Source organism: Podarcis vaucheri (genome assembly GCF_965113315.1).
Source record: "Podarcis vaucheri genome assembly, chromosome: 3".
In the NCBI taxonomy this organism is placed as follows: Eukaryota; Metazoa; Chordata; class Lepidosauria; order Squamata; family Lacertidae; genus Podarcis; species Podarcis vaucheri.
In genome coordinates, this window is record NC_138761.1 from 57,083,231 (window position 1) to 57,104,777 (window position 21,547).

A 21,547-nucleotide genomic window follows, 5' to 3' on the forward strand; every position below is an offset into this window, starting at 1 on the left:
TGATGATTTCCAAGAATTACCAGAAAGCGTGAAGAGTAATGCAGCCAGTGTGGTTCAACTTCCAACTATTCACCTTCAACAGAAAAAAATCAGCAATAGTTATATTACATTAAACAAACTGGTCAACATCTTCAGTGTCTGTGAGTTATTGAAATCACAGATCATCTGAGTATATTTCTGGGGGGGGGGGATAGGACCTGAAGTAGGGAAAGGTTGGTGACCTCAGCCCTGAAATCTGAGCCTGTAGGGGGTTCTGCTGCCACCAGTTTCCTCTGCCCCACTGTAAGGGTGGTGTGGCTTTTTCATTTTGTATCTGTAGGATATTAAACTAAATGTGAGAACCTTCCTGCTGTAGTTTATAATACTCTTGGGCAATCAGAAAGCTTTCTGGATTTGCAAACAGTTGTATAAACTTCAATAGGAATCACTAATATGAAGTTATCTACTGTCTCTATATCAGACCTGGATGAATGAATTTTAATTTGACCCGTAAGAGTTGAGGTAGCCAAATAATAACAATGAAAAATGCATGAGAAGAGAAATTTCAGAGTGGTGATTTCACAGACAAGCTTATTTTATGCATCAGTTGCAAATTAATTGGAATGCCATTCCTTTCTTAGTAAGCCCTTTTAGTTATTGTAACCAGAAGTTCTGAAGTGTGTTAGCAGAGGAAGGATTATTGATGGATTGCTTTTTATTCAGGATGGAATTCTTAACATTACTTTTGCAAGGAGTTTAGCATATAGCGGTATGCTGTGCTATACTATCTCAGCATTGCAACCTTCTCTGTGTGACCTATCAGTCATTCAAGCTTTGAATTTATGGATTCTGTAAACAGAAATAGCTTCCAAAGGAAAACAGCCCTCTATACATAGAATCTAAATTCATGTAAATGTAGTGACCCAAAAAATGACAACTGACGGTGGGCAGGTTGAATCTCATAACTTTATGATGTTGTGCAGCTTAGTAAGAGGAAGTTATAAAAATATCCCTATAAAGGTAAAAGAAGAAACTTAACACAGAGGAGAGATGTCTTTGAATGTTAGAATGTATAGATATGCCCAACAATATAGTATTGTTGTGGGTTTTTTAAACCAGATTTCTTTGGGGATATCCAGGTGGGTTGCTCTGAGGCAAGACCTAGACTTGACATTGCATCATGTTCTGGTGATATGTCTCTATGGGAGCTAAGAAGGCATAACTCATCTGAATTCTCTTTCCGGTCTAGCCACTGGGAGTGGGCTAGTTGTGTGTCAAAAGAACGTGTGAGACACAGACTTCCATGTGGGATTCATTCACATACCAGCAAATTCAGATTGCACACCTATAGTTGATTGGAGGTCTTGCATAACAAACCAGATTCCTCCAATGATTTGACTTTTGCAAGAAGAGAAGCAATGGGGAAATTATATTGACAGTGTGGGATAACACTTGCTTTGATGTAATGTCAGCTAAACCTTCCACAAACAAATGAGAATGACTGTACAATACATGGGTCACCTGAAAGCTCCCTCAGAAAGATACAGAGAGTTGAGTTTGGGTTTACAAAGCAAGTAGCATTTGAGTGCTGTCGGTTTTATGTGGGAACTGTATACTTGGGCTGTCTGTTGAAACATATGCATTTATGTACTCCTATGTTCAGTGTTTATATATGTAAATAAACATAAAGGAAAAGGTGCCCCTGACTGTTAGGTCCAGTCGCAGACGACTCTGGGGTTGCGGCGCTCATCTCGCTCTATAGGCCAAGGGAGCTGGCATTTCTCTGCAGACAGCTTCCGGGTCATGTGGCCAGCATAACTAAGCTGAACCAGAGCAGCGCACAGAAAGGCCGTTTACCTTCCCGCCGGAGCGGTACCTATTTATCTACTTGCACTTTTTGGTGTGCTTTCTAACTGCTAGGTGGATAGAAGCTGGGACTGAGCAACGGGTCTCTTGCAGGGATTCGAACCGCCGACCTTCTGATCGGCAAGCCCTAGGCTCTGTGGTTTAGACCACAGCGCCACCCGTGTCCCATAAATGAACATAAGTATCACAAAACACAAATAAATTTCCAGTGGACTCCTTCCAAAGTGCTGGCATCAATGATAAAATGCCGGCATCAATGAGCTTCACAGAGTTACTGTGGGAATGAGACAAGGGCCAGGATTGAAAGACCTGCGAAACTAGCTCTGTGAATCTGGAGGGTTCACAGAATAGCAGCCTCCTCTGACAAACAGAAACTTAAAAGGGCATTTGTGATATGGAAGGGGTATGGGGATGGGGTGGTAATTCCACAAGCTTGTGTAGCGCTTCAGATTCCAGCAAGGATTGTAAACCAATTTGCATCCTAGCCTTTCTATTAAACAACAAATTTTAAAATGGTATTTGCTAGGGGCTGTGCTCCTGCTTGCTCCACTCACCTACCCCGACATCCCCTCCACATTAACCCTCCACAGCTTCCCCTTCCTGCCCCATGCAGCTACTAAGCTTGCTATTCCGCTCCCCAACCCCTTTTCTAAAAACACTTCTGTTTTCTGTTTTACATTCTCACTTTGTTTTCACCTTCACCTCCAGGCCTAGGTCTCTTCCCCACTCCTTCTGTGCAACTTCCTTGTACACAAACCATCCCTATGAAAACCTCCTGCATCTCCTTCCTCCTCCTGTCTCAACTATTAAGCACCCTTTCTGCCCTCTTCCCAACTATGAACCCACCATCCCCTCCATGCAAAGCCAGGATTGTGAGGCAGCTCTACATATCCTTCAATGGGGGCTGCAAAATGACCGCCTTATATTTTTACGTATATAGAGAGAAATTGTCTGCAAATGAAATTACATCCATGATCCTAATGATAGCAGGGGCAGCACAGTTCTGCAGTACAGTAGTGGTTCCAGTTCCTATAATTTCATTGTTACTGAAGCTTTCTTCTAAGTGCACTAGAAGAAACAAGTTCTAAGTTCCACAAGTTAGCGATAATGCTTTTCTCAAAGGACACAATAACCAAAGCGTCACATTCTGTTTCTTGCTATAAATCCTTTATATGTGAAACTCAAACCTCTGCTAGGCTAGATTAATGGTTACCAGTGTATATAATATTTATCAAACCTCCTTTTATGTTGCTTGGCAATCTGTGCTGCCATCAAACACGCTGAAATAATTGACATTTAGTGCGTTGGCTTCTTTTGACTAAGAAGCATGACATTCATGTAGATAGTAAACATTTGGCAATTGCTGTAAATGTCTCCAAATTTAACACCATGACCTTTTCTCAGGTAAATGTTTTGGGATAAAATGTAAATAGTGATTCACTGGATGTCAAATACCACTGGATGTCAAATGCTGTGTGATCCTAAGTTTGCTGCCTTGTTATTTTTGAGAGGCTGGGAATTTGGTTTACAGGACCTCCCTGTTTAAAAGTCTTTGCAACAGAAGCAGTTGAAAAAATGTATTTACTGTGCATGCAACACATTTTTAGTCCTGTATTACTTTTTTCATACTGTCTTTTTGATTAATTGGAGTTAGAGAAAACTTCTATAGAGGCATAATTAAATAGCAGCGTGTGTTTAAATTGAAACTGCTCACACTTTAAGTAAGCTCAATAATGCTGAACAGCGACACTGTTTAGAACTGCTGTTTGGTATCTTGATTGAATATTGTATTGACAAGAAAATATTGTAATGCGTTCTGAAAAAAAACCATATTTAGAGGGCTATATAATGATTTATTTATTTTGTTTCTAAAGCTGCCCTTCAGAGTTATTCATTTCTGAGGTCTAGTACTCAGAAACGGGTTTCTCAACTGTGCTACTATCACATGATCCAATGATTCGTAGAATTGTAGAGTTGGAAGGGACCGCCAATGGTCATCTGGTCCAACCCCCTGAAATGCCCACTAAAAAATAAATCCCTGGAATCCCTGTACATAGAAAACTAGCTGTTGAGGGGGGTGGGTTCTACCTTAGTTTATTCTGTGACTCTCCATCTTTCTGCATGCAGGGAATTTTATTTTTTTTATATGAAGAGATATTCAATCATATGAACCCCACCCCACCCCCAATTTGCAGCCTAGAAACATATTTACTCCATTGTTTGTTCTTGACAAGAACTAGGCCTTATTTAGCTGGGTGGGTTAGTTGACTCCCAAAGTCTCCTAACCTGGCAGGTTTTCCTATCTAGAATCTCCAGGTCCACTCTCATGCTAGAAACCTGCAATGTTCCCAGCATCTAGCTTATCACATGGCATGCTTCACAAAACCCCAAATGACCGGTTAATGCTTCCTTGGAGTGTTAAGAAGGAGACTCCCTAGTAGCTCCATCCGCACAAGGATTTCTGCTTGCACAATGGAACACCCCCTTTCTGTGCATTTCCTAAACCTGTTCTAGGGGTTCCCCCAACCTTCTGGAATAGGTTTTGGGGAGGACACAGGACATGCATGGGGGAAGGAAAGGGAAATACACCCCATTGCACAAGCAGAAGTCCTTGGAGTGACAGGACATGAATGCCACTTGCTGAACCTGGTTTCCCAACAACTATCAAGTAGCCTGCCCACCTTTCCCAAGAGAGGAGAAGAAAAGAAGAACCCAACACGACCTACCTTCTATAAAGATCATCTGCAACAACACACTTCTAGGCATAGTGTTATGTGTACACAGCCAGAGGTGCTGTGCATGCAGTGAAATAGAAGTGTGTGTTTACTTGCAAGCTCTGAACTACATGGTGTATTCATGCAATTCCACTTAGCAAAATCAATTCTCATCTAGGAAAAGCAGAATGGTGATAACCATTTGAATGCACTGGTGCATTCACATCTAGAAGAGAAAATATCTTAGTATTTTCATACTGACCCTGAATGTGGTTATAAAGCAGCACATAGCACATAGCCTTTTCTAGGTCAGAATTCAGTGACTAAGTACCAGGCTATATGTTACAGCCCTTCAACTGCATTCATTAAAGCTTGGTGGCTGGTGTTTGCAATGAAAAGAGTGGGTTATTTTCCATAAAGAAGTGTGGAGATGAGTTCACAAAGCTAAAAGAAGCAGCTAACAGGCTTTAAATTTACTGTATTTTTTGCACCATAACACTCACTTTTTTCCTCCTAAAAGGTAAGGGGAAATGTCTGTGCGTGTTATGGAGGGAATGCCTATGGGTGGCATGCCTACGGATTTTCCTCCTCTAAAAACTACGTGCGTGTTATCGTTGGGTGTGTGTTATAGAGCGAAAAATACGGTACATATAATGCACAGTTTGGTTTTGATGCCAAGAATGCTACTCTGTGCACCATATTGTTTTCAGGACAAACCTATCAATGGTGGGAGGCAGGCAAAGATGACCTTCCTCTGCCTGGCACTCCCAAGACCCCCCTGAAAAGGTGCCCCAAATGTTTAGGAGTCCTTTTTATGCAGTGGACTGCAGTGCAAGGGGTCTGATGGGATGGTGAGATCACAGAAATGCATATGTTCAGTCCTGAATGCTGATATATTTGACTCTTTTCCCCTTCACTTTAATTGTGTTAAATCTATATAAATCTACTTTAAGGTAAAGGTAAAGGTACCCCTGCCCGAACGGGCCAGTCTTGACAGACTCTGGGGTTTGTGCGCCCATCTCACATCTATTGGCCGGGGGCCAGCGCTGTCCGAAGACACTTCCGGGTCACGTGGCCAGCGTGACAAAGCTGCATCTGGCGGGCCAGCGCAGCACACGGAACGCCGTTTACCTTCCCGCTGGTAAGCGGTACCTATTTATCTACTTGCACCCGGGGGTGCTTTCGAACTGCTAGGTTGGCAGGCGCTGGGACCGAACGACGGGAGCGCACCCCGCCGCGGGGATTCGAACTGCCGACCTTTCGATCGGCAAGCCCTAGGCGCTGAGGCTTTAACCCACAGCGCCACCCGCGTCCCTAATCTACTTTAATTCTATATAAAATCATCACATTCAACATTATCATCAGTAAATTACTCCAAATCAACAGATTTAGAATATTCATGCCTGCACCCAAAGAACCCTTAGATTTATTGAGTAAATTAGAAATCATTATAATAAGTTTATCTGCATCCTGTACTTTCAAAAAGCCAACAAAAGGTACCAAACAGAACTACAGGAATTGGAAGATTTTAACGTGACAGCCTCTCACATAGTGATCATGGTACAGTGATCACATCTAAATGTAAAATCTGTGATAGGAAGTTGGAAAGTTTCACTGAAAAATCCAGATACATAAATGTGTCCAGAACTTGTTGATTATTATTCAGAACTTCTTCATATGAGACAGTTGTGCATCCGTGGATGTAAAGGCCAGAATATCAGATAACCTGAAGCAATCGATAAACAGGATGGAATATCCTGCCATCTTAACAGCTATGCAAATAGGATACTAAGTTTGAAGCCACTTTGTTACAACCAATAACAGCTGTGAAGTCAATAACTGTGTCTAAAAGATAGCAAAACATTATGTAGACCTAATTGTCTTAGATTTTTATTAGATGTTTTTCTGTATCACATTTAGAGTTCTGACCTTCCCTATTGATTAAGTGGCAATTTTGTCTGGCCAGTGATTGAATTATTGAATCACACCTGCCAAAAGTGATCAAGAGTGCATGAAATAAAGGGCAGGTGTCATGTGATTTACAACCCAAATGAGTTGCTTGCTTTGGTTTTGATTAAATAATACAAAATAAAAATTGAATTAAGTAGTGACCAAATTGCAGGCAAAGAACTATAACAATTTTAATTTTTTCATTTAGTTTCATACCATAGACTAATATCTCAGCACTGTGTGTGATATTTTTCTTTTATAAAAGTTATGGCCACAGTTCCAAACCAAAAATTGATTATATTTTTCATGCTCTTTCAAATTGTTGTTTGTGGCACCGTTGTTGTTAGCAATACACATATACACATGTATGTGTTGCACATACACTTTTAGGGGATTCTCTTACTTGCATCATATACAAGTCCCCTGGTTGAATGACTCCATCTCCATATACCTGTTATGCACTTGGGGACTTTGCCAGTGGTTAACCCACTTCATTGGCTCATATTAGCATGTGGGGTTCTGACAATAGCATACAGTTCAGGCCGAGTGTCAAGCACAATGGCAATCAATTATTTGGGGAGGATCTGAATCAAAGGGTCCCTTGCTGTTCCTGCTAAGTAATACTAATCTGCACTGTTCTTGTGGTAGGCTGCGTGTAAAGTCCTAGACATCAAAACTGCAGATTTCATGGTGCAGTGAAGCTGTACATGAACAAAACCTCCCACATAGGTTGAGGAATCACTCTGTGTCATCAAAAGCCCAGTATTGCAGGCAATTACCCCCATGTTGTCATCTACTGGGGCAGTAGTAGAGAGGCCTTATTCAAACAAATCAGAACACAGACTGTAGAGACCTCTAGAGGCAACATGAGCTCATGGTAGCATAGGCTTACATGAGTGACATGAAGACTGTGCAACAGAATCCCTATTTTCCCTTCTGCTTGGGTGTTGGGTTACATATTTAATATACGTTAGGTAGCTGGTGACTAATTTCACCCATTTATTTCAAGGCAACTAACTGTCTGGACTGAGGCCATGCTCCACAACCATTCTTCCACCTTGAGCCCCCCAAAGCTGGAGGACTACAACTCCCATCACACTTGACCATTGGCTAGTGTGGCTGGGAATGATGGGAGCTGTAGTCCAACAACAACATTTGAAGACCCAATGTTAAGGAACATTGCATCATAGCAAGCTGCTAATGAGATTGCATTCTCCGCCTAAATATGCAATGTTGCTTTGGATGTTTCAGAAACATACTAAAAATGGCATTCAAAAGGCTTTTAAAATCCTGATACGACATAGGTAGGTTGTCAGAGGGAGGGAGGGATTGATAACTTGTTAGGAGCACCGACTCCCCCTATAAATGTAAGAAACTGCAAATTGCTTTTAATGACATTCATTTCTAATGGGAGCTCATTATGCAAAAGGAAGATTAGTATAATTAATCTATTTGTTACAAAAAGAATCAGTATTGCATCTAAGTAGTCATGAGCAAAGATCACAAAAATGAATGAAAACAAGCATAAATGTCAGCAGCATTAACATACCTGAACCCCATGACTGTTTCATTTCTATTTGACAATGGGCTAGATATGTGATTCTAGCCAGTGGTAGGATATATACAATCTGTCCCACTCTGAAGGTTCTGACAAATAGCCTTTCAGAAACCTCTGGAAATTAATTTTCTAAAATGTAGTAACAAACTAGCAACACAATTCTATGCATGTCTAATCAGAAGTAAGTGCCACTGTGTTCAGTAAAAATAAAAAAATTCCTTCCTGTAGCACCTTAAAGACCAACTAAGTTAGTTCTTGGTATAAGCTTTCGTGTGCATGCACACTTCTTCAGATACACAGTAAGTGCATTTAGGACTGCAGCCTAAGAGTACAATTTGTGAGATTTGTGCTAGAAATAGACAATGCCTTGGATCCAATAGTGGCCTGGTTCAAGTGGAACAGAATTATACTTGTGCCAGGGGGTATCTCTGATTTCAACTGATTTCGCTCTTATACACACACACACACACACACAGAGAGAGAGAGAGAGAGAGAGAGAGAGAGAGAGAGAATGAGCAACATTTAATGCTGCTCAAAGGTTCTCCCCAATTCTCAAGCATGGCTTTGGCGGCAATGCACGGGACTTTTTTTGTAAGTCAAGGAGCTGGGACAGGTCTGTTCAACAAAGCTGCAGGAGTCTTGGAGCAGCTTTTGTGCATTGGTGTTTTCTTATCCCAGTGTTGTCTTCCTAGTATCTTGAAACCTGCAAACCTGCCAGAGGCAACAGTGGGACAAAAATAAAGCAATAGCGTGGAAACTATGGATTGCAATGGGCTTGCCATAAGACCTGCAGCTTTCTGAGAAAGACTGTTGACTGTCTCTAACCTACCACTCGGGGTTCTTGTTTCAGTGTTCGAAACCCTACACATAAGGGAGTCCCTTTCACAATAATGCTGATCACCCATTGCCCAGGGAGTGTATCATTGTGGGGATGGATGGAGCTTACTCCATGTATTCCTGCCTGCCCCTTCATGAGTTCTAACAGGACAGCAAAAGAGGGCTACACAAAATATCTAGCATCACAAAAGTGAATGGTACTTCACATATTGTCTGCAGATGTTGCCCACTGACCTTAACTGAAAGGACATTAAAGATACAGAGAGGCTTTTATCCTGATTCATTTGAAGCAGAAGGCAATTGTATTTTGTCCCTTAAGGAAATATGGGGAAATGAAAGATACTCTAATCATTTCATCTAATTGCAAATTATAATTGCAAACTGTAAATCAAAAACTATATGAATTCTTAGTAATGCAATGAAAAAAATTAATTGTACTTCACAATGCTGAAAACAGAGCAAATCAATTATATTGTTACAGGACACCCCAATCTCTGTCGAGCGGCTGCACAACCTTCCAGGTGCTCCATTATGTCACACCCCTATAACAGCCCTTTTGTGACAAGTCATGCCCACAACAGCCATTTGTGATTCACACCCATTGGCTGAATTTCCCATGCTAACTGATTGTTGGAGTGAGGGACCTGGAAAACCAGCAGGAAGGAAATAGAGCATCACTCCAGTGGTGATGTGCAGGTGTCAAGGACAGGTAGGAGTCTGAAGGGCAGGCAGAGGAGGCAGGGGGCAGGAGGGTGAAGAGACCAGTGATTTGTGGGGTTCTGTGCCACCTGTGAGACAGGAGGCAGAGACTGGGCAAACAGAGACAGAAGTATAGGCAGGAGAAGAGGAGGTAGAGGGAGGTGCAGAGGTGGAAGAGACAGTCTCAGAGAGTGTCAGGCCATAAGATTCTCCTCCATCTCTTCACCCATGATCTCCCAGGATGAGGAGAGACTTAAAGTGGCAGGAGGAGCTAGAGATGCTGTGCAGAAGTCATCAGCTGCTTGCATGCACCATGTCAGAAGAGGAGGTTTAAATGTGCTGTTGGTGGCATGGTTGCGCTGTTGCTGCAACTGTTTAGTTTGGAGCACAGGTCTTTAGAAGAAGATGGCGAACTAGATATTTAGCAGGAGTGGTGCATGCAATTCTTGCACCTTAGGAGCTGATGTAATTGAGTGTTTTGCCAATAAATAACTAAACTTCCAATCATGTGTCTTCGTTGGGGGGCTAGGTGTGCTCGGCATAACAGGCTTCCCTCCTCCTAACCTATTCTCGCAGCAACTGCTGGCCCAAGGTTGCCCAATGGACCTAATGGCTGAGCACAAATTTAAACCCAGGCCTGCCCTGTTGTCATCATACAGGAGTAACATATTCAAATATTGACACAGTTGTACAAAATAGTGCCATTTACATATAGGATGGTTCAAGAACTGGAGAATTACTCAGTTTAGATTGCTGCCTTTCTCAAAACTTTGATGGCAAATAGTTTCATTCATTTCTTCTTTTTTGATGCTCAAGTTCCAAAGGAGGAATACCACCAAGGACTTTCCCATGTTCAGTTTTGTTGCTTTTACTTATACGAGAGCAACCTAGCCAGAAGTGGGCAGCATGAGGGCCCTTGGGTGATGTCTGGCCAGATGATGTTGACGTTTCTCCATTGTCTGTGTAGTCATGCACTGCCACCATGTGGCAACTGAGCTGAGGGCTAGTGTTTATAAAGAAATGTTGGTAGAAATAAATTTCAGCGAGAAAAACCAGGTTAGTTGGTTCTCATTGCAAACAGCAACCATGAGGGTATTCCAGTAAAGATCATGGTAGGGGCAAAACAATAAACAAACAAACCTAGCAACCTTCCCCCATACACAGTTCCAATCTGGTTCAGGGCCTTGTCAATTTGTTTTTTAACAAAGCAAAAAATAAGCCACACAAGACTAAACCACATAAATAATGTCACTTTGAGTACTTGGCAGAAATGCTGTGGAAACAGTCCTGCCGATCACTTTTAAAGCCCGTTAATTATTGTGGGCCAGGCTTAAAGCATGTGCCTAACTCTGTCCTTCAATATCATTGGGTCGTCACAGGGCTTAACTTTGGCTAGATCACTCGAATAAAAACTTGGGGGCACAATACAGTCAGCCACTGCATCCCTTTCCCTCTCTTGTGTGCACTTTCCCATTGCATGGGTTTTGTGGAGGACCTTTTTTGCAATTTAGAACACTGTGAAATTAGAGTTATAAATTGTGTGAGGAGCCTTTTTTAGTACAGGTGGTGCTCCGCTTCAGAGATTCACTTTCCTAATCATGGATAAAAGTGGAACACTGGAGGGCGTGGGACTTCCCAACCAACCCCAATATTCTCTCTCACATTGTGCAAAGAAACAGCACATCTGAATAGGGCTATAGTTCCTTTCCCCCCAGATAATCAGTGATAGTACCCCTCAGCTGTTCAAAAGCGGACCTCTTCCATGCTTCCTCCCCCCAAGCATCTGATTGGTGGCATCACCAGTTATGGCAATCTGTGCGTGTTTCTGACTCTAGAGCTCCCTTCCAATTGGAAGAGGCTTATATAGTGGTTCCCCAAACTAGGAAAAGGAGCAGTATTCCACTATTTCAGAATGACAAAAATTTTATTAGGAAGGCAATGCTGGGAAAGGAAAAAAGCATTATGACTGTGGAACGTTGGTGCATTCAATCACATTTAATTCATATTTTGAAAATCAGTCACTGCCTTGACGTATATAGTCATTGAAATATTTTAGCTCGGACCTTCATATAATATCATATTTTATTTTACTTTGAGAACTGGCCAGCATATCATATAGTGAGAAATGCTATTGTTCCTACATAAATAGAATACAGAATGATAAAGATATACAAATATTCTGAAACCATCCATTAAAAACCTCTGATTGTATTAACTGGACCATGCTTGAAACAAAAGCTCCTCTCAGTGAAAACTTCCCCATTTACAGCAAAGGGTTCTAGTTGATGACTAAGCTGAAGTTCACTCTAGCCCTAGACTATTGTGGAATTTGATACAAAGAAAAGAGTGGTTTCGATAAAATTGCTATGAACCCTTTAAATTGACCACAAAGACAATACACTGAAGAAAAAAATATAACCATGAGTAGGGCTGGGAGCACCTCCAGAACAGTTTGGGGCATTGCAGGGGCTGATCGGGGGAAGAAGAGAAAGCCAAAGTCCTGTTGTGCATTTTATTTGGGTCCCATAAAACTTGCTTAATAGAAATTATTGGCAATTGTTCAGCCCAGTACAATCTACCTAGTCTATTTTTGAGCATTAATTAAAGTGTAAACCATTAAACAGGCTCACATGACCTGTTAGTTAAAGTGGTAAAGTTGCCATTTCAGCTCATCACATGCCGCTCATCTGTTATATCCAGAGGAAGGATGTGCAAAATTAGGCTAGCAACCAAGGGAAGAACACTGAATATCCTGCTTAAAATATTCTATCCAATGCACTTGAAAGCATGTCATCATCCTTGAAACTGTTTGAATAGGAGCCAGCAGTGAGATCATCTTAATCCAATAATCTATGTCTTAAGCAAACAAGGCAAAATTAATTTTGTAAAATTAAGTGTTTGTCTAGGGAGGTTAAAATATTAATACTGCATAATCCCCTGGACTTTAGTAAAATAAACAGAGATTGAGGGTTATCCTAATGCAGGAACTGAACAATTTGCTTTGTTTTATGCAGTCAAAGATGTTTGCTTTGTGGATGAAGAAAAATATATACTGCTACAATTTGGTGTTATCTCATGCAATTTTATGATCTAACTGCATTAGTTTGTGTTCTTATGAGAAAAGTGCTGATAATTCAGCAGAACACACTGAGTCTATCCATGAGTGTATTAGAAACCTGTAATTTTCATCTGAAAATTAAATATACAAACTTGATGGAATAGTACACAATCATATATATTTAGAGGGATTATATTTTAAAATGCCTGTAAAAATGGAAAGCAATTTTCAGGACTTTTTAAAAAACAAGGTACCACTTAGCAAGTCAAATACTTAACACTTCTTGTCCTGTATGCTTCTTCCTTTCTTCCTTTTTTTACCTTCCTTCCTACCTTCCTTTTTGTAAATCTATTTTAGATCAATTAAATTTATGTATATCAATATTCTTCCCCCCTTTTTAAATGGTAAAAATGCACTCTCATAATTGTGTGTCTCCATATAATGTTCCTTGTCTGTAAATTCAACTGTGCACCTGTCTTCTGCTGAAAACCTTTGTCAACATAGAAAAGAAAGGTACCATTGGAAGACTAGCAGGGAGACCATGCTCTGAAGATGCTGCAGCTCTTCTCCTCTAGGTACAGTGGTACCTTGGGTTAAGAACTTAATTCGTTCTGGAGGTCCGTTCTTAACCTGAAACCGTTCTTAACCTGAGGTACCACTTTAGCTAATGGGGCCTCCTGCTGCTGCTGTGCCGCCGCTATGCAATTTCTGTTTTCTTCCTGAAGCAAAGTTCTTAAACTGAGGTACTATTTCTGGGTTAGTGGAGTCTGTAACCTGAAGCGTCTGTAACCTGAGGTACCACTGTATTGCGTTGTGGGAGAGAGAGCAAGACTGTCTAGATTTGAATGCCTTGATGCAAATACAGTGGTACCCTGGGTTACATACGCTTCAGGTTACAGACACTACTAACTCAGAAATAGTACCTCTGCTTCAGGTTAAGAACAGTTTCAAGTTAAGAACGGACCTCCAGAACAAATTAAGTACTTAACCCAAGGTACCACTGTAGACCAAATCCTTAACCTTCACATGCTTATTTGTACATTTACAAGCCTCTTTTTCACCAGCTGACTTGCTGCTTCTGAGTGTTTCCTGGTAATTTAATAAGTTGATGGAATAAACTGTGTATACACTTCTTAAGTGTGGCTGCATTGTTACAGGTACAAACTGTGGCAAGCCTTGGGCCCATGCACTCCACTTAATCTTGTTCTCTCTTTCATGTGGGATGGCAAAATTAGAAGCTTCCGTTTGCAGTTTGAAACAAGCTATAGTTTCTTGCTTTATTCAAATAAGGGGGAGAGTAGTTTGTACTGAGCGACAGTTTGCTCACACAGTAGGATGATCATAGTAGGAACAGATCCTGGGCCTTTGAGTGCCAGCCACATTTCATGACTTCCATCTAAAACACAAATACCTATCAGACAAATGCAATTTGTTTCCACATTCTTAGACCCGTAACATGACTTGATGCTTTCTTTCTTTCTTTCTTTCTTTCTTTCTTTCTTTCTTTCTCTCTCTCTCTCTCTCTCTCTCTCTCTCTCTCACACACACACACACACACACACACACAGTGCTGGGCTCTCAGGATAAGAGGATCAGGAGTGACCTGGCAGATAATCCAGTGTACTCTTCTACTTTAAACAAGACTTGAAACCTGATGGAACATGTCTAGATGCTACTAGGACCAGGAGCACGCAGGCACTGCTGGATGTGACTACTTCTCAGCTACTTTTATTGAGAGAGGGTCTATAGAAATCCAGTCAGTTCCCTTTGCAGAACTTTGAATCACCCAACATTGCAAGCCAGCTGTAGCTGAACGTTGGAATCCGCTTGCTCAAAATCATCTGAAAATTGCTCTGCAAACCAATCACTACCTTGCATATTGTTTTCCTTTGAGAGCCTGAATGATCAAACAAATCACAAAGCTTCTTGATCTACTCAGCCTACAGAGACAAATGTTGTAGTGTCACTTCTCTAGAAAACTGGAAAATGAGGCAACCTTTAAAAAAAAACCACCAGTATTTAAAACCCTTTCAAAGGCTGCACCTGTAACAAATCTGTGATTGTCTGACCAAATCATGCCCTCAAAGTTAAGGCTTCATGCCTACAAGGGCATACAGATCTGGTTAACTTTTATCATCTCTACGTTACTCTTAATGTACCCAACATGTGTGTTATATAAAGTGACACTCATATAGATGCTTGTAATGTACTGTACAGGATAAAAACCCAAAGTGCCTCATCGTGAGCTCTTAAGAGCCAGAAGAGATGCAAAAAGGAAAGGAAAGGTAGCCATGCTGGTTCATAAGAAGAAGAACAAGCCCAAAGTTGGGTAATCACTTTATAAGGACCAACTAAAAAGCTAAAGGCTTTGTACATGCGGAACTTACACTACAGCTAAGTGATATGCTGTCACAGAAGAAAAGGAAGGTGGCGGCGTTAGCTCCAGCAATAACAACAACTGAACTGGAGTTGGGCAAAGAATGGAAGGAGGACTACTTAACAGTTGAAGGATGCACAGACTGGGGTAAGCATAAAGACCCATATTCCACGTATTCCCTTAGCAGTCAGATGTGCTTCTCTCTCTCTCTCTCTCTCTCTCTCTCTCTCTCTCTCTCTCTCTCTCTCCCTCTCTCTCTCTCTCTCTCGTGCGCGCACACACACACGGATTCTGATGCTTGTACCAAGTCTTCAGTGACTGTCCACTCCAACTCTCTCTAAACCCTGTTTAGGTTTTAGCCTGTTCCACCCAACCTATTTTTCTCTAGAGATTAGCACCCTCCTGTTTACTTTGGAAACCCCTGGTACCACTTGTCATGCTAATAAGATAGATTTGGGGTTTTTTTAAAAATGAATTATTCATGGTAAAGTGAAATTAATTCACTCTGTTTCCCTCCCTGCCATTCCTTGGGGGATATTAAGGCTCCCTGCACGTTTTAATAGCTCCTTTCAATCTTCTAGTAACAGAAGCACTCATTTTGAACAGAATGAGAAACATTTTGTATCCACCTGTTGCACTGCAACATATTTTTTTAAACCCTTCAAGTGCATTTTTACTAAAGCACTAAAAGCCTCAGGCAAGCCTAAAGCTTATAGCTCTGGAGGAGGAGAGAAGAACAGAAAGAATTACCAGGTTTCCTCCTTCTTTTCAAATAACGCTGTCTGAGGCACTATGCACACTTTAATTTGGTTTAATCAAAATGAGTAGGATGTCAGCTGATCCACACGTGGGGGTGAGGGAGAAATTTGATTCCTTTTGCATTTAAAGGTGAACCTGCCTAATTTGCGGTCTCTGGCACACTTCGCAAAACAGCCATCCTTTGAAATTTGCAGTCCTCTGGATTTTGCAATGCACTTCTCGAGCCAAGCAATATGTACAGAACTTCCTGTGCTGGGGCAAAGTGTGCCTACAGATGCATGTATTGCTGAAAATAATGCTCATAATTGCATTCCATTGGGCCAAACTGCATATAAAAATGTATACAGCAGGAGAACTCCAACTGAAATTGTGATGGGTTTTCACAAGGTGTCATTTGCTTTTTAAATTGCAAGTGGATGTAGACATATGGAGAACTGTGCTTAACATTGAAAAAATGAGTAAAATGAGAAACCAAAACTGACAGATGCAGTCATACCTAGCAGAGGCATTCATTGTAGGTCCCCCTCACCCCAGACTGGGTGATTCACAGTCAAACTGCAATTGCAAGAGACTACATATTTGAATTCTTTTTCTCAGAGGTGGGGTAGGAAGGGCTCTAGATTTAACCCTCTTCCCAAGAAACCAGTTTTCTTAAGGGATAACCCCTCATACCAGAGATGCCAACTTAGATAAAACATTGGGGGGGATTTGGGGACATGGTCTATGAAGAATTAAAGAAAATGCTCAAATATCCACTAAAAGACCAGAAGCCTTTTTATTGGGCATGACAATAAACATCCCAAAAGAAAGCAAAGGATCATTTCTATATGCAACTACGGTGGCTAGAGTATTAATTGTCAAATACTGGAAAGGGAATTTGACTCCAACTAAGGAAGAGTGGCAAAGTAAATTGGGTGAATATGTAGAACTAGCCAAAATGACCAAAGTGATAAGAAATCACTCGTTTACAAGGTTTAAAAAGGAATGGGAACATTTTAAAAAACTATCTAGCTAAAGATCGTTCCCAACTTAAAACTTTGATGTGCCTAGAATAAATTTCACAAAGTAAAAATCAGTTATGTGAGTTATTTTATAGAGAGGAAAGGTTGAAAGAATACTAGAACACAGTTTGAAGGAAAAAGGAAATAAAGAGATATGAAGAATCCGCTAAGAGGTAGGGGGAAGTCAATTAATGTACTATGGAAATGAATAATTTTAGAAGAAGAAATAGATTATGTATGCATGCATGCATGCATGTATGTATGTATAAGAATGAAGGAAATATGATGTACAGTGGTACCTCGGGATGCGAACGGGATCTGTTCCGGAGCCCCGTTCGCATCCTGAATGCAACGTAAGCCGTGACAGCACATCTGCGTGTGAGCGGGCCGCGTTTTGCCACTTCCGCGCATGCGCATGATGTCATTTTGAGTGTCTGCGCGAGCGGCGAAACCCAGAAGTAACACGCTCCATTACTTCTGGGTTGCCGCGGAGCACAACTCGAACGTGCTCAACCCGAAGCACATTCAACCCAAGGTGTGACTGTATATCTGCAGATTTTAAAATGCAATAAAAAAATTATTAAAAAAAAACATTGGGGGCGGGGTAAGCCTTACCCTGCATAATCGAACACAAGATGCGGAGCATGCAAACCATTTGAATGACAACCATTTCTCATAAGGCTTGGTTTCCATACCCTTGAACAACTTGGTTGCCCTCCTCTGCACACGTTTCAGCTTGTCAATATCCTTCTTAAATTGTAGCACCCAGAACTGGGGTCCAGTCTCCAGTCTGAACGTGTGTCACTTCTTTAGCCACAAAAATTCCTGAGGGCTTTAATCCCCTTTAATTGTGCAAACATCCATTTCCGTTATGTGACTGAATCCACTCCGTAAATTATGAACAGTTCAGAGGCGACCACAGTCTCTGAAAAGCGGAATCATGGCTATTATTTTCTTATGTGTAGGTTGGGTTTTAATCTAAAATGAACGTGCCTAGGCTCAGAAAATGTAAACAGCAGAATTGAAATCTAACAGCCAACTATTTAATAATTCTTTCCTCTGCATACTTTTTGTTGCTACTCCTGTCTAATTGGACATCTCTGTATATTCTCTGTATATACACAGTAACCTCTGCTTACACTTTGTGTGTTATCTTTGGGCAGTTGCTTATATCAGATAAAAAGGGGGTAAGTATCTCTTGCTGATATCAGTGGCAAGGTCACAGAGTATACCATCACTTCATTCATCTTTCACAATGGATATTAATTCATTTCATGTAAGAAAATGTACTCTACTATCTGCTGGATAATAATTTAAAGAAGCACTATCAGTTCATGCACTAGCACTGGCTTCTTTAAAAAAACGAGCATCTGGATCTGATGCACTTCAAAGCAGAATGCTACGCAGAACTAGTCTTCTTTGAAGTACAGCTACAAGCACAGACAAGTTTAGGAACCCAAATCAGTTTCTGAATCTGCTGTACTTGGAAAAAATCCCAGTCAGATGTCTTAAAAAAATAATACGCATTTTAGAAAATTGGTGTCTGAATCAGCTGTACTTCAAAGCAGAATGTCTCATACAGCTTTTTTTTTTTTTTTGGCTTTGAAGTATGACTAATTCAGATGCAGACTTACTTTCTTCCTTTTTTTTTAGAATGAGGGAGCTGAAATTGGCATTCACCTTAGTCATGCTCTGGTCATTCTTTTTTGCTGCTGTGTCGTTTTCTTTCTTCTTCAGCCAGTGTGAGAAAGGTGTAGTGCACCATGCTGTAATAATAACCTGAATAATTTAGAACCACAGAATCATAGAATTGTAGTTCTAGAAGGGCCCCTGAGGGAGGGCCCCTGCAATGCAGGAATCTCAACTAAAGCATCCATGACAGATGGCCATCCAACCTCTGCTTGAAAACCTCCAAGGAAGGAGAGTCCACCACCTTCGGAGGGAGTCTGTTCCACTGTCAAACAGCTCTTACATTCAGAAAGTTCTTCCTGATGTTTAGTCAGGAATCTTCTTTCTTCCTGACATTTAGTACAAGAATCTTCTTTCTTGTAACTTGAATCCATTTGGTTTGGGTTCTACCCTCCAGAGCAGGAGAAAACAAACATGCTAGATCTTCCACATGACAGCCCTTTAGAAATTTGAAGGTGGCTATCATATATCTTCTCAGTTCCTTCTTTTCCAGGCTAAAGAAAAGAGAGAGCCAGTGTGGTGTAGTGGTTAAGAGTGGTAGTCTCATAATCTGGGGAACCAGGTTCGCGTCTCCGCTCCTCCACATGCAGCTGCTGGGTGACCTTGGGCCAGTCACGCTTCTTTGAAGTCTCTCAGCCCCACTCACCTCACAGAGTGTTTGTTGTGGGGGAGGAAGGGAAAGGAGAATGTTAGCCGCTTTGAGACTCTTTAAAGGGAGTGAAAGGCGGGATATCAAATCCAAACTACTACTATTCTTCTTCTTCTTCTTCTTCTTCTTCTTCTTCTTCTTCTTCTTCTTCTTCTTCTTCTTCTTCAACAAACCCAGCTCCTTCAACTGTTCCTCATAAGGCTTGGTTTCCAGACCCCTCATCTAGAGTCACCCTCCTCTAACACATATTCCAACTTGTCAATATACTCCTTAAACTGTGGATTAAATTTGTTTATTATAAATTTATTTCTTTATATGCTACCATCCATGTGCATGGGGCTTTTCATAAAACAGATCTGATGGGTCCTTGCTTCCAAGAGGCATATCATCTTAAAAGGCACAGAGGAAGGGGGTGGAGGAAAGGGTAAACAGGTGAAGAATATACAGTGGTACCTCAGGTTACATACGCTTCAGGTTATAGATGCTTCAGGTTACAGACTCCGCTAACCCAGAAATAGTACCTTGGGTTAAGAACTTTGCTTCAGGATGAGAACAGAAATCGTGCTCCAGTGGCGCGGCGGCAGCAGGAGACCCCATTAGCTAAAGTGGTGCTTCAGGTTAAGAACAGTTTTGGGTTAAGAACGGACCCCCGGAATAAATTAAGTTCTTAACCCGAGCTGCCACTGTATTCTATTCTACTTTGGCTTAGTTACAATAGGGTGTTGCATCTAGGGGGATATTCCAAAGGCTTCCTGGGGAAAGTGAGTTCTGAAGAGGACATAAGGGAGAGCAGTTGGAGGAATCTTGGAGGAAGCTCCAGGCATAAGGGAAAGTGAGGGAGAATGGGCAAAATATCTTTGGATGGTTGATACTGGTTGAGCTGGGATCCAGAGCAGAAAAATAGCAGGGTGGGGCCATGTCATGGAGGGTTTTGAAGGTAAGTAAAATTAGTTGATGTAGAATCTCGCTGGAGCTCTGAGAAATTCTAGACTGCGGATGGAAGCTCTGCACAGCACTCAATGGATATTTCCCATATATTATATACACACATGTATATACTAAATATTGCATTACTGTTGGGAAAGAGCCACATCTTGGTGGTAGAGTAGAACACCTGTTTGGCATGCAGAATGTCCCAGGTTGAATCCCCTGCATTTCAGGTAGGACTGGGAAAAGTTCCCTATCTAAAACTCTGGAGAACCACTGCCAGTCAGTGTATACAATGTTGAACTAGACAGACCAGCTTCAGTCTATAAGACAGCTTCCTAATCTCCAGTGTTTGTAAGGGGTGGGTGGGGAAAATCTAGGGTGTATTTGAAACCTGTTGTTTGAAGCTGGGTGGGTGGGGGCTGGGATTCACTGATTCTAATAAACCTTTCATTTATTCCAAAATAATTTGGACAGAAACTGCCTATTAGATTAGTTTCTCACATCACAAACTATGTCCCCCTTGGAGATCGACATCTGGTAGGAAGTCCTTAATTAGAATATTCCTAGGCTGCTGCTCCAGAGAGCTGATTATGCAGCAAGAGGAAGATACAGAGAATTCAATTTGTATTACAAGGGAGTGAATTGTTGCTAGCACAGAACAGAGACAATCAAGATGGTGTATTGGATTTTGAATGAAAGCTTGTCAGTTCTGTTATTTGTAAGTATCTATTTCATAATCAAGCTGCTGGTTCTGATTCATTTTCTGATATTTCAAAGGAACTCTCCACTTTCCCCTAAATGTTTCATTTTTATCATTCACACAACTGATGCTCAAAAGTTTCATTCTGTTTAGAATTGGGTTCTTTTGACAAATACAACACAATTGTGAGATTTCTTAATTATACATTGCATTAGAAAAGAAAAAGAGGAAAAGAACATTGTAATTGTAATTGATCTTCAATATATTTTCTATTTACTGTAGTTATTGTGGTTGGGAATGAACTTATACCTGTTTATTGACACATTCAACTGGTATGAAGAGGAGGGTGCCTATCTTTATACTCGGGTTATGTTGGGCGTAAGTAAAAGTTTGTTAAATGCCCCTTTAACCAGGCTTTCTCTTGGATGTGCTTCTGCATTGTTATTTACCCTAAAGTCTCACTGACCTGCATGCCATTCTGCTTCGTGTCTCTCCCCCCCCCTGTTTTTTTGTAACCAAATGCCCCATAATTTTAAAACCAGCCTAACTGGTTGCTTTTTTTTTTATTCCACTTGATTCGTTTTAGTTTTGTGATTTAGAAGTATACTGCATCCATATCTCATTCATTTTTGTTAGTCATAAACTGGATTAGAAAAAGAACTTATCCATTGTTTCCTGAATCATGTATCTATAGTAATGCACCTCTTACCCAAGCAGAACCACTTACTGCAGGGACATCATAATATACCTGACTAGCTAACATGATATGATTTGTGACATT

General features: G+C 41.0%; 1 protein-coding gene and 1 long non-coding RNA gene across 5 annotated transcripts in view; both read left to right on the forward strand.

Annotated features, from left to right (window-relative positions):
- Nucleotides 1-21,547, forward strand: part of LOC309528145 — a 219,515-nt gene that overhangs the window by 119,610 nt on the left and 78,358 nt on the right. The gene's annotated exons all lie outside the window — the stretch shown is intronic.
- The window catches only part of NOX3 (NADPH oxidase 3), a 70,392-nt gene that overhangs the window by 21,217 nt on the left and 27,628 nt on the right, over nt 1-21,547 (forward strand). Inside the window, exons 1-2 of one of the 4 annotated variants that reach the window (XM_082215259.1) lie at nt 14,992-15,185; nt 21,049-21,144. In XM_082215259.1, coding sequence (XP_082071385.1) covers nt 21,064-21,144 — 81 coding nt within the window. In that variant the 5' untranslated portion in view covers nt 14,992-15,185; nt 21,049-21,063. Of the gene's footprint in view, nt 1-14,991; nt 15,186-20,680; nt 20,785-21,048; nt 21,145-21,547 lie in introns of those variants that run through there. The other 3 variants (XM_082215258.1, XM_082215260.1, XM_082215261.1) reach the window with 3 other exon arrangements.